The following is a 12570-nucleotide window of genomic DNA, read 5'->3' as shown; positions in this document are numbered from 1 at the left end:
GCAGTTTGTAATGCATCTCATTAAATACATTAATAACATGCATTTCACTAAAAGGTCAACTTATTATGGCTGAAGTTTGGCTTTCCTTTAATCACTTCATTTAAAGCTATAGAGCAAACTCTGAAAAAGAAAGTGAGAGTGCCTGTTACAGAAATGCTCAATTCTCCCATCCATTAAAATCAGTTACGCTTATTAAGAAATCACCGTTAATGTTTTTACGTGAAGTAACAATATTGTGATTTTTTTTTTCTTTTTTAAAGATTTATTTATTTTAGAGAGAGTGTACATGCACACATAAGTGGGGGCAGCGGTAGGAGAGGATCCCAAGGAGACTAACTGCTGAGCAGGGAGCCTGAGACCCTGAGATCATGACCTGAACCAAAATCAAGAGTAAGACACTTAGCTGACTGAGCCATCCAGGTGCCCCAGTATTGTGATTTTTTAAGAAACCCTTTTAGAGATACATGCTGATTTACTGATAAAATGATAGAATGTCTACTGTTTGCTCCAAACTAACCCAGAAATAGAGGGAGAGCTAGTATAAACACAGATGAAATACGACTGGCCAGGAATTGATGACTGCTCAGGTGGTAAAGGTATGTGGGTTCACTGTCCAATTCTCTATGCTTTTATATAAGTTTGATATACTCAGGTTTCCTTAAGTAACTTGCCTTCTTCCTTATACACTGCTGCCTCCTAAACCTGTAGAACTTTTTAAAAAGAAAATCAGAGAGGAAAAGGTAACCTCTTTAGAGAAATGCTTTTGGCACAGAAAAATCCCTTAATTTTGCTAAGGTTACTTTATGACTTACCACTTATGCAACTACTAAAATATCAAAAAATGTCTTTGAAACTACTTAACACTTCAAGAGTTCTAATTACCAACACGTAACACCAAGGTGACTGGGGACTTAAGTGCACGTGTGCTGGGGAAGGAAGGAGATACTTACGTAGTTTCTGAAAAAAACAGAGTTTAGGGTGCTGACGTTAGAGTGGCATGCTGCTCATCTGTTTACTATGGTTAAAATCTGCTGCTTTAGAGGCTATTTTAGGACTATGAGAGTAAACAGCAGTGACAACAAGAGAACATATCAAGAAAACACAACCTGAGAACGGGATCCCACACGCAATGAAACTGACGTTGAGAGGATAAAAGGTATCCGAAACCAGAAGAAATCAGAAAGGCAGGAGAACCCAAATAGCTTTCATAGTGTCACCAAAGCCAAAGGCAGTATTTCAAGGAAAAAGGTTGAATGCTTCAAGGAGGTAGCAGCTGGCTTTGGTGGCAAGGAAATCTCTGGTCATCTTTTCAGTTATAAGACAAAAGCTGAATTATAAGCATTAAAGAAGAATGTAACTCTACACTTTCCAGAATGAATGCTTAATTTAAGTTATATAGGAAATCTGAATACTAATAAAAATCAAAAAATACTGAAGACTGTGGGGATGATGGTCATTACACTGATGGCCATCATTCACATGGCTGATTATTACCAAACGCCTCTTTCAGCAGAAAAATACCCACACCTAACATCTGTGGGGCACTGTGTGCCAGCCACTGTGCTAATGCTTTATACTGACCATGTCCTTCAATCCTCACAACCATACTATCACCCTCTTGCTGTGAAGTTAAGTAACCTGCCCAAGGTCACGGAGGTAAATCCACTGCTGAGATGGAATCTAAAGCCAGGCGATCTAACTTTAACTCCTTTAAGACCCCGCGAACTGACAAGAGATTTAATTAAAGACAGTAAGTTCCAGGGCCTGTTCTGGGGTCAGTATAAATTCAGCCTAGGTTCCACACCAGCCATAGAGCACAGTATAAATGGTGCATCCAGAGTAATGCAGTCCAGTTTTTCTTAAACTGTTTACCAACACAGGGAGATAGACAACATATTATGTCATAATGTCATAAGAAGATTGAAAACAAACAAAAAGTAGCCAACTTAGGGCGCCTGGCTGGTTCAGTCGGTAGAGCATGCAACTCTTGATCTTGGGGTTATGAGTTCTGAGCCCCTTGTTCGATACAGAGATGACTTAAAAATAAAACCTCAGGGGCACCTGGATGGCACAGTTGGTCGAGTGTCCGGCTCTTGGTTTCCACTCAGGTCATGATCTCAAGGTCGTGAGACTGTGCTCTGTGTTCAGCGCAGAGTCTGCTTGGGAGCCTCTCTCCCTCTCCCTCTGCCCCTCCACCCCATGCTTTCTCTCTCAAATAAATAAATCTTTAAAAAGAAATCTGAAAAAAAAAAAAATAGCCACCCTTCAGATGTGCAGAAATGTTACTTATTAGAATACTCTCCACTCTCCCATCTTAGACTATGTGACACTAAAAAAACATGCCTTTCTTCTCCCTCTTCCACTGCAACCCACCCTGTCAGATTGTAACAGACATGTCACATTAACTGGAATTTACCCATGAGACAAAGAGGAAATTGGTTAAGTACAAAAAAAGATCAAGAAGATCAGAACACTTGCAAATAATATTAAAGTAGATAAAGAAACTAGTACCCAAGAATAAGAATGTGTCAACCTGACATGGACTAACCCTTAAAATAGCAGTATTTTAAGATGAATCCAAAAAAGGGGCACCTGGGTGGCTCAGTCGTTAGGCGTCTGCCTTCGGCTCAGGTCATGATCTCAGGTCCTGAGATCGGGCCCTGCATTGGGCTCCCTGCTCAGCAGGGAGCCTGCTTCTCCCTCTCCCTCTCCCCCTGCTTGTGTTCCCTCTTTTGCATTGTCTCTCTCTGTCAAATAAATAAATAAAATCTTTAAAAAAAAAAAAAAGATGAATCCAAAAAAGGAAAAGGATCAAGCAAGAAAGAAGAGTAATAAATAACAAAATGGGAAAGGTCTCCTCATGAAACACTTCAGACATTTAACCTAGAGCAGTCTAGGTCTCACTCCAAAGCATACCAAGAATTAGGGTACCAGGGCATTAAAAACAGCAGAGAAATGGGGCGCCTGGCTCGCTCAGTCGGTAGAACATGCAACTCTTGATCTTGGCTTCGTGAGATTGAGCCCCATGTTGGGCAAAGAATTTACTTAAAAAGAAAAAGAAAATAGCAGGTAAGTGCTCCAAAAATCTCAAAAATTTTGAAAACTGCCAACCATCATTTATTTAAGGGAAGAAGGGGGGAAATCTAATGGAGGGGATATAAAAGTTCTACCCTCACAATATCTGTAGGGTTCCTGACTTCAAGTATGGCAGGACATAAAATCTACAGGCTGGACCCTAAGAAGCAATTCCTAATTAAAGCAGGTATTCTGGGGCACCTGGCTGGCTGAGTTGGTAGAGCATGTGACTCTTTTTTTTTTAAGATTTTATTTATTTATTTATTTGAGAGAGCGACAATGAGAGACAGAGAGAGAGCACATGAGAGGGGGGAGGGTCAGAGGGAGAAGCAGACTCCCTGCCAAGCAGGGAGCCCGATGCGGGACTCCAGGATCCCGGGATCATGACCTGAGCCGAAGGCAGTCGCTCAACCGACTGAGCCACCCAGGCGCCCCGAGCATGCAACTCTTGATCTCTGGGTTGTGATTTTGAGCGCCATGTGCAGCACAGAGTTCATGTAAAAAAAAAAGGAGGTATTTTCCCACAAGAAAGTTTTGCAGAATCCCCCACCCTAGAAATCCTATATATTTACTTTGAAGTTTGAGGTGATTCTACCTGGAGGCAGATGTCCTCCTCAGGGCCCTTCCAATTCTAACTCCACAACACTATAAAAACAAGTTTTGGGGCGCCTGGGTGGCTCAGTTGGTTAAATGTCTGCCTTCAGCTTGGATCATACATGATCCCAGAGTCCTGGGATGGAGGGAGTCTGCTTCTCCCTCTACCTCTGCCCCTCCTGCCCCCACTTGTGCCCTCTCTCTCTTTCTCTCAAATAAATAAATAAAATCTTAAAAAAAAAAAACAAAAAAGTTTTAAAGAGCAAATGAAAACACTTAGGTCTCAGCATGCAAATAGGAATAGCAATTGCAACCACAGTGCACTAAGCCCAAATCTCCCTCTGCCCCCATCCTTTGGTGTCCTTGGGTACACAGCACACAGCCCACAGGGGTAAGGCGGTACAGAAGGAAGACCTCTCAAGAGTAAGGCAGGAAAGCTGGAGTTTGGTCTGCTGTGCATGAACAAGCTCTATAACTTTGGGCAACTCATTCTCTCTGGGCCCTGGTTTTCTCATCTATAAAATGAGGGGACTGCAAACCAAATAATTTCTAAATCCCTCTTCTACAATTCTTGGGCTTTATAGCTCAGCAATTCTCTCCCAAAACTTTTTCCTCACTTGCAGTCATCACCTTTCCTCACTCTATGCAACCCAAAGAGAGATATAAATGAGACTGCCTTAGCATGTTTTCTAGAAACCTCCCAACAAAGAAAAGCATCTTGTAAGCATGACACTACCAAAATGAACAGGGATCAGCCATTCATTGTCTCTCTTTTGTTCTATACCAGCGGGTTTGCAAATAGAGTCCTCTGAGCATTAAAGAAGTAACTCAGAAAGCCAAGGGAAGGAGGAGGAGGGAAGTGAAGGCAGGTAAGAGAAAAGTGGAACAGGGGCACCTGGGTGGCTCAGTCAGGTGAGCGTCTGACTCTTGCTTTCGGCTAAGGTCATGATCTTGGGGTCCTGGGATCAGGCCCCGTGACGGGCTCCATGAGCAGCAGGGAGTCTGCTTGTCCCTCTCCCTCTGATCCTCCCCCCACCTCCACTCTCTCCCACCCTCTCTCAAATAAATACATAAAAAGAATCTTTAAAAAAAAAAAAAGAAAGAAAAGTGGAATAGACATGACTCAAGTACCCAATCCATTTCAATCAAAGTTGTCCTCATTTGGTAAGAGGTATATTGCTGTTTTTTTTTTTTTTAAAGGTAAATACTATTCTGTACCATATTATCACTAAAATCAAATCTTCCCTTCCTCAACTCGGTGGTGCTACAAATATAATCCCAGTGTATCCCAATGTACCCCAGTGGTTCTAAGTATCCCCAGATGGTATAAGTATTCTTACTATTTTTTAGGGCGCTGGCAAATTCTGGGCCACCTTTGTTCTTGAAAATAGGGAAAACATCTGGTTGAGGAAGCTGATTGGTGGTCAACAGAGCTTTTTGTAGCTTGATCCTTCCTTCCAAGAGCTGGTCCCACAGTGCTGAGAAAGAAAAAAAATTTTCATTCCTCAGTTACAAAATCTTCCTGGTTTGGGGCGGGGGGGGAGGGGGCGATAGGAAATCACACCAGTCTCTATGAAGCACGGCTTTATCACAGCTTCTTGCCATGAAAATACTCGCCATTATAATGTGAAATGAACATTATAAGAAATAAATCCAGTATCTTGGAAGCCAATATTTGCTATACGAGAGAAGGAATGCTAAAGTCCAAAGAAAAAACTGTTTTCTCTTCAATATCCCATAGCTGCGAAAGGACTAGAACAGAACCAGCTAAGCAGCTCAGTGTAGAAATGACTGGCTAAGCAGAGAATGGGGCTTTAGGCCTCTAGGTAGGTGAGGCATATCACAAATTAACTGGAACGACACAGGAGTGAGGGGACAGCCAAAAAAACAGGAGATCCAACGCAGACACTGAAAAATAAGCCAAGGGCAAAACCGTGTACAAACCTATCTGGTTCTTCACGGCTCTTCCTTTCTCCACTTCCTCGGAAACTCTGGCACCGGAGAAGGTCATCACTACACCATCATCTTCGCTATTCCTGTCTTCAGCCCTGTCTTCCTCACTCTCACCCTCGGAGTCTTCCTCCCCATCCCCTTCTTCCATGCCACTCTCCTCCTCCTCTTCACCTTCCTCCTCCTCACTGCTACCAAGGTCATCCATTCCCTCGGTGAATTTTTCAAAGTCACTGATGCTCTGGACACTAAAACCTGGTGTTTTCCCAGGGCAGCTTCGGCTCTTCTTCCAGGCCGGACTACTGTCCTTGTCATTATCACACTCCTCTTGCTCAGCAGCACTCATGACATCCTCATCGGATCCCTCCAGACCCAGCCCGTTGGAATCTCCATCTCTAGACTCTTCCTCATCAGATATCTCCTTGTCTAAACGAGACGAAAGAAGGAAAAAAGACAGATGTCACTCTGAGACAAATACTAGGGCGTATCTTCCATTTCGAATAAAGGACTATAGCATCCATCAAAAAAATAAAATGTATTATTGTACTCAATTCAAGTATTTATTGTACATCTACTATCTCTAAAATGCTAAAGGGAGAAGCAAAGATGAACAAAACATGGGTCTTACCCTAACGAAAGGTTCTAGTGGGAAAAACAGACCCTTTGAAACTATAACACAGACAAGACTTGACAAAGTTTTCATAACCCAAAGAAGGGAGAAATTTTAAGTGTGGGGCAAGTGGATTTAAACGAGGCTTTTAAGAAAGAGGTGGCCTTTGGTCTGGACCTTAGAGAATGGTAAGATTTTTGGGGAACTGGGAATTAACAGTTTTCCCAAACCCACATCTGAAAAAACATAATTTATCATTAACTATCCCAAATGTACAATCTCCATCACACCAGTGTACCCTATTTTTTTAAAGATTATGTTTATTTTTACCCTATTTATTAAATACTTATTAAGTATCTATTATGAGCCAGGTATAGATAAAAGCTAAGAAATGACAAGTAGAAAGTAATACCTGCGGGGAGGGGTTCATAGCCTGGTGGGAGTGGTAGATATGCATGCCAACATTCATATCATTATTATGATTATAGTGTCATTAGTACACACTATATGGAAAAGGATCCATCTAACTCTCCTGAAAGGGAGAGGAATTGGCTTCATGTGAAGGAGACATAATTTTCCTGATTAAACATAAATAACAGCTTATGTGATAGGTCTTCGGTACTTCTTTAAAGAACTACATATAAACTCAAGACATGGAGAGGGCTGTCAAAATATAAATACAAGAACTAAGTGCAAAAATAGTAAGCAGAAATTAATCATTTAAGTTCTTTAAATGTGTGCCATTTCTCAGATTAAGGTATATTCATAGAGTAGTAGTTAAGAGTATAGATCTTGGAATCAGACTGACTTATTTGAATCCTGGCTCTTCTGCTTACTAGCTGTATGACCTTGAGCAAGTTACATAACCAATCTGTCCCTCAATTTCCTTACCTGTAAAATGGGGATAAATACTACCAACTTCATAAACTATTGAGAGTGTCAAATGAAATGGTACATGTAATGATAACAGTAACAACATCTTTTGAAGACTTAACTGTGTTCCAGTCTCTTAGCACTTTAAAGAACTTACCACAATGCTTGACATATGCTGAAAGCCCAATAAATATAACATTGTCTCATGATTGGTCCCTTTATCACTCTCTAGGCAAAGAATGTGAAATGAACTTATCAGGAGCCCCCAGAACTATATCAAGGGCCAAATCATAGGTATCGTGACCTGAATGATAGTTTCTTTTATAGTTATTTATGGATTCTCAACATGGAACCTCTCTAAAGGAAAAAAAAGATGGCATCCACTCAGTAATCACCATATCCAGCCCCTCTCTTTTTCCACTGAGAAACTTACAATGTTTTAAAACTATAAGCTCATGTCCTCACATCCTCCTAAGGCTCTTGCAGGGGAGAGGGAAGGATTATGCTATTTTTACAATGGCAAAAAATGAGCTTCATAAATTACTGTTATACAGTGACCCAATGCAAGACTTGAAAAACCAAAAGAAAAGGGTCAAAATCCATGAGTAGCATGTTCATCAGATGCAATTCTTTTTCAACACATAGCCTCTCCAATATCCAATATGCATTGCCTTTCCTCTCCATTTCAGGGTGAACCATCAGGCTAAACATAAGGATTACAAAAAAAAAAAAAAGAGAGAGAGAGAGAGAAACTTAATAGCTCTGAGCTTTAGATTGCTTATGAACTGAAATTCAGTACCTCTTAAGGTTCTTCCTAATGCCAAAATCATGGTCTCTTCTGAGACAGTAAGTGGGGGCACGTACATAGACTAGTCTTCCAGAGATCATCCAAAAAAACAAAAAAACACCCCACAAAGAAACACAACTTTAACCTTAAAAAAGTAGGAAAGTCAGGGCGCCTGGGTGGCTCAGTCGTTAAGCATCTGCCTTCTGCTCAGGTCATGATCCCAGGGTCCTGGGATCGAGCCCCGCATGGGACTCCCTGCTCTGCGGGATGCCTGCTTCTCCCTCTCCCACTCCCCCTGCTTGTGTTCCCCCTCTCGCTGTGTCTCTGTCAAATAAATAAATAAAATCTTAAAAAAAAAAGTAGGAAAGAAAAAGTACCATGCAAATGTCTACTCACCAGATGAACCTGGCAGAGTCTGCTCCCAATGGTCCTCCTTCCAAGCTTTTCTAGAGGTAGCCTTGCCAGAATACCTTCCGTCTGTGTCCAAGAGGGAGGCTGATGCCAGTTTTCTAATGCTACCCACCGCCAGGAAATGACCTTCCCCATCTTCCCCTTCATCAAACCTGTCAATCACTCTGGCAGCAGTGGCTGCAGGGAAGGGGGGAAAGTAATCAGAATCTCCAGGTTAGAAGGAACTTTAACGGTAACCCTATCCAACCCTTTTAACTCGTACTCTACAAAATCCCAACCAACTTCCAGGAAGAGGAAACTCATTACCTCTCAAGATAGACCACTACCTTACTCCTGTTCCTGAACAGAAAGCTGACCGCTGCACTACTAGTAGGACATATTTCTATGCCTTGGATCATAAAAAACGAGCCTAATTCCTCTTCATTGGTGACAGTCGCTCAAATATTGTAAGTCAGCCATCTATCCTCACTCCATCCCATCCCTAAGGGAGTCTGCTTATCCTAGCTCAACAGCCCCAGCTCCTTCAACTGATATTCCTAAGACACGATCCAGCACTCATATTTATCCTTCCTTATTCTTCCTTCCTCACACTTCTCTGAATCAAGTCTAAAGCAGGATTACTCCCAACTAGACCTTGGAACACCAGCTTACAGAGCAGCAGTCTCATTCAGGCAGCCCCTGAGCAAGTGTCTTGAGGCCCAAGGGGGCTTAAACAGCACCACGGAAAGCCACTTCTTCCTTCAATCTCCAAGTAAGTTCTTAGGGGCAGGCCCGACTTAAAAAACGACTGAGACTTCCTTCTCATTTCTAACTCAATACCAGTCAGGGCATCCTGAAGGATAACTTCCAGCCCGCTACCAGACCCGAGCTCCCTGCAACAGCCCTCGAAGCCTGAGTGGCCGGGATGCTCCGCCCACCCGAGCACCAAGTCCAGCGTGCGGGTCAGGAAGAAGCCGAAGCCCTCCTCCCGAGCCCGGGGCAACCCTCCCGGGAGGCTGTTTTCCTCTGCGCCACGGCAAGGCGAGTAGGCCAGGCGGCGAGGCCTGGCTGCCGGCCCCGCTGGCGCCGCCAGGGTCTGCCCGGGGCCGGACCCACCGCTCCACACGTGGCCTTTTCCCAGTCAGGCCTCACCCTCCTCTGGGTCGGCCTCAGGATCTGCCTCGCGCGGACGCGGGTTCAACAACTGTTCCAGCTGCAGCGCCAGCGGCCCCGCCATCGTCACCAGGTCTCGCTCCGCGCCGCGCTCGTCAGTGTGCAGCCCCCGGCGGGGCGCTCTCTCCCAGCCGGGCCCTGCCGCCCGGAGACGACCTCCCAGAACAGCCAGGGACCGCGCAGAACCCTGCTCTCGCTTGGGGCCGGCCACTTCCGGGAGGTGCGCGGGAGGGGGCGGGGCCTGCGTGTCTCTGCGGGCGTTGCTAGGAAGAAGGCGGAAGCGCGCGGAAGGCTGTAGGGGTTGTCGCGGTCCCGGCGCGCGTGCGCGTGCGTGGAGGGGGAGTGTGGGGCTGTCCGGGAGCGCGCGAGGGCACGTGGCCGCCGTTGGCGCGGAACAAACGTTGCAGTGCGCGCGGCCCTTGTCCCCTTGCCTGGAATATGCTTCAAGATTTGAACGAGATTCGCTTAGAAATAAAGTGTGGTGTGGCCGTCGCCTATGGTGGCTGATTTGAAAAAGAGGGGGGAGTAAAGGGTAAGCGTCTCCAGCCTCAGGTGCGCTTTCGGGTACTCACAGACTGGGACCAAGACAGGTTTGGCATTTAACAAGTTGGAGGAGTCTGGGGGCCGGGCACACGCTTGTGACCCCGTGGTGGTCAGGATTTAAGAATCCTACGTCAGGGACGTGCATGCGTAAGTGTGCGGCTGACTCTTGGCGTCGTTATTAATAGGAATAATTAGAAGTCGCTCCGACTGTTCATAAATAAAGATCGATTCTGTAGTTTCTCCAAGTAGCCTTGTCTTAGGGAAAAGGGGGTGGTGATGATTACTTCATACCCTCATTATTGATATCTGTTCAAAGGGGAAGGCATACTCAGACACTTGAAACTGGTGCACAAATGCAGAAAAACTCACGTCTACCGTTAGAGGGGCACAGGTAGACTCAGAATATAAAGACTTAATAGGATCAATTTAATTACACCCAGTCACATGGAAAGATACAATCCCTTTATATTCTCTTTCCTTCGTGAAGCATTCCCTAGCTGCCCGCTGTGTGGCAGGCGCTGCCAGAGGAGATACAAAGATGAGTAAGTTAAATTCTCTCCTGAAGGTGATCAGCCCCGGGCGGGGGTGGGGGGGGGGTGGGGGGGGTGGACAGACAAACTTGTAAACAGAAATGGCAATAAGGGATGATAAGGGTGAGTTCAAAATGGTCTATCCTTCCAGTATCTGTTTGAGATCACCTGTAGAAACCTTGAACCCCGTAAACAGAAACTGCATCAAAAGAGTCCAGAAAAGAGTGTTAAGGGTTCCAGGCCAGTTGGATCACAGAGCTGAACAGCCTAGGAACCCTCAGCTCACCAGTGTTTCCTGTGGAACTTAGGAGAAGTGAGAGTCCCTGACTTTCACTGTCTTAGTACGCCCTCAGGGTCAAGGGCAATGAGAGGCCATCCCTTTGGTGAGGCTTGTTTCATGTCCCCTTCCTAGGTGACTGCAGAGGGGAAGGGGAATCTATCATAGGGTAGACCCCCTCAAACCTAAAAGGGAAAGAATGCCAGGCTAGGACAGGAGAACCCTAGGCAGGGTACTAAGGCAAAAGAAAACCGCTTTTTTACCAGCAGCAAGAGAATTAGGGCTAGAAAACAGCGTTGTTTGTTTTTGTTAACATATATCCTGCAAGTGGAGTCTGGTGCGGGCATCTTGGACCCCCAGGGCAAAAGCCTGCCCCTCAGGCTGCAACAGGGAGCCATCGCCTTGGGCTTTAAAGGACAAAAATGTTTCCACGTTTAGGAAACTACCTCCTCCAATCCTCTTCCCTTCCTATTTGAACAATAGTGCTTAGCATCCTTGCCTTCAGGGTAAAGAAAAGGGAGAAAAGGGGGAGGGAGGCAAGATAGGTTCAGAGACCACCTCTAAACTGTCATACAAATAGGACACTGGTGGATGATTCTGGGCAGAAAATGCCCGAGTTCTGCTTACCTACTATCCCGTCTCTGTCCTGGTCCCCACTGACTTGGGAAGCCTTTGGAGGAAGAAATCAAGACTACTCTACTCCAGTCACACACATCCCAGGGCCCCCCAAATGCTCCTCTTGCTTTCTTACCCCATACTGAAGGTAGGGAGGGGAGGCAAGAGGAAAGACTTCTAAGACTTAACATGCAGCTGAGAGAAGTTGAGGCACAGCACGGGGCAGGGGAGCACCCTCCTAAATGCCCTCTCTAGGGGGCCCTTCCTGCTTGCATTCTAGTATCTTGAGAAGGGAGGAGGGGTTTCCTGTTGGGAACGGGTCTAGAGATAGAGGGTGGACTACAAGAGAGGATATTTCAAAGACTATACCTCCTAGAAGAAACTTAAGCCTCTGACTGCTCTGGGAGATGTGAGCAGATTTGATGACCAAAGGGATGGGAATAAATGGGAGCACTCTCCAAAAAGAACAGTCCTCTCCAGAGGAGGTCAGAGGATCTCCTGGTTCACAGTTCTCTGCCGCTGCCTAAGGGCTGCAAAGTGACAGACAGAGGTAGGAATAGCAGAAGATGGGCAGGGGTGACATTAGATTACCACCACCCCCCCATTGTCCCAATCAACTATTCCTATGACCGGGTGTTTCAGGAGTTTAGGGATACCAGGTCCTTGCCTGTCTCTATTCTCAGATGCCATCAATCCCCAGGTCCCAGGTCCCTGCCAATGCCTGTCCTGCCTCTCCATGCCTAGTTCTCCCTGACCTTGTCTAGCCCTAAAGCAGCCCCCAGTCTCCCCCAGCCTGGGGAAGTTGGGTGGGTGAGCTTCAGCTCCCTAGCCCAGGGCAAGCTGGAACCCTGAGGGCAGATGGCCAGAGGCACAGAGGTGGCAGCTTTAAGATGGCCGCAGGGAGAAAGCTAACTGCCGAGCCTATCTGGAGAGGAGACTGCCCTCCTAGGAGGGAGGGGAACGCCTTGGTGCTCCCGGTGGCCCTTGAGCCTCTCCTGGGAGCTCCCAGGCGGCCGCCTGCGGATGGTGCAGCATTTCTCTGCACCTTAGGGCCAGAGGTGGACAGTGCTGCTCTGATGGGAAGGAGAATAGTCCCTGATATTTCTAGATCTCCTCTTCTCAGGCGCCTCCCAATTTGACTGCTAAGCTTTGC

General features: G+C 45.7%; 1 protein-coding gene across 2 annotated transcripts in view; it reads right to left on the bottom strand.

Annotated features, from left to right (window-relative positions):
- AATF (apoptosis antagonizing transcription factor) overlaps positions 1 to 9673 on the bottom strand; it is a 99281-nt gene extending 89608 nt beyond the window's left edge. The window contains exons 1-4 of one of the 2 annotated variants that reach the window (XM_028109160.2): positions 9432 to 9673; positions 8286 to 8477; positions 5614 to 6045; positions 5010 to 5147 (exon numbers count right to left, since the gene is read on the bottom strand). In XM_028109160.2, coding sequence (XP_027964961.1) covers positions 5010 to 5147; positions 5614 to 6045; positions 8286 to 8477; positions 9432 to 9516 — 847 coding nt within the window. In that variant the 5' untranslated portion in view covers positions 9517 to 9673. The remainder of the gene's footprint in view (positions 1 to 5009; positions 5148 to 5613; positions 6046 to 8285; positions 8478 to 9431) is intronic. The other variant, XM_088028358.1, reaches the window with a different exon arrangement.
- Between the last annotated feature and the right edge of the window lie 2897 nt (positions 9674 to 12570).

Source organism: Eumetopias jubatus, unplaced genomic scaffold (assembly GCF_037043125.1).
Source record: "Eumetopias jubatus isolate StellerSeaLion01/CBP00866 unplaced genomic scaffold, mEumJub1_p1.0 scaffold_10, whole genome shotgun sequence".
In the NCBI taxonomy this organism is placed as follows: domain Eukaryota; kingdom Metazoa; phylum Chordata; class Mammalia; order Carnivora; family Otariidae; genus Eumetopias; species Eumetopias jubatus.
This window is presented reverse-complemented; position numbering and strand designations above follow the sequence as displayed.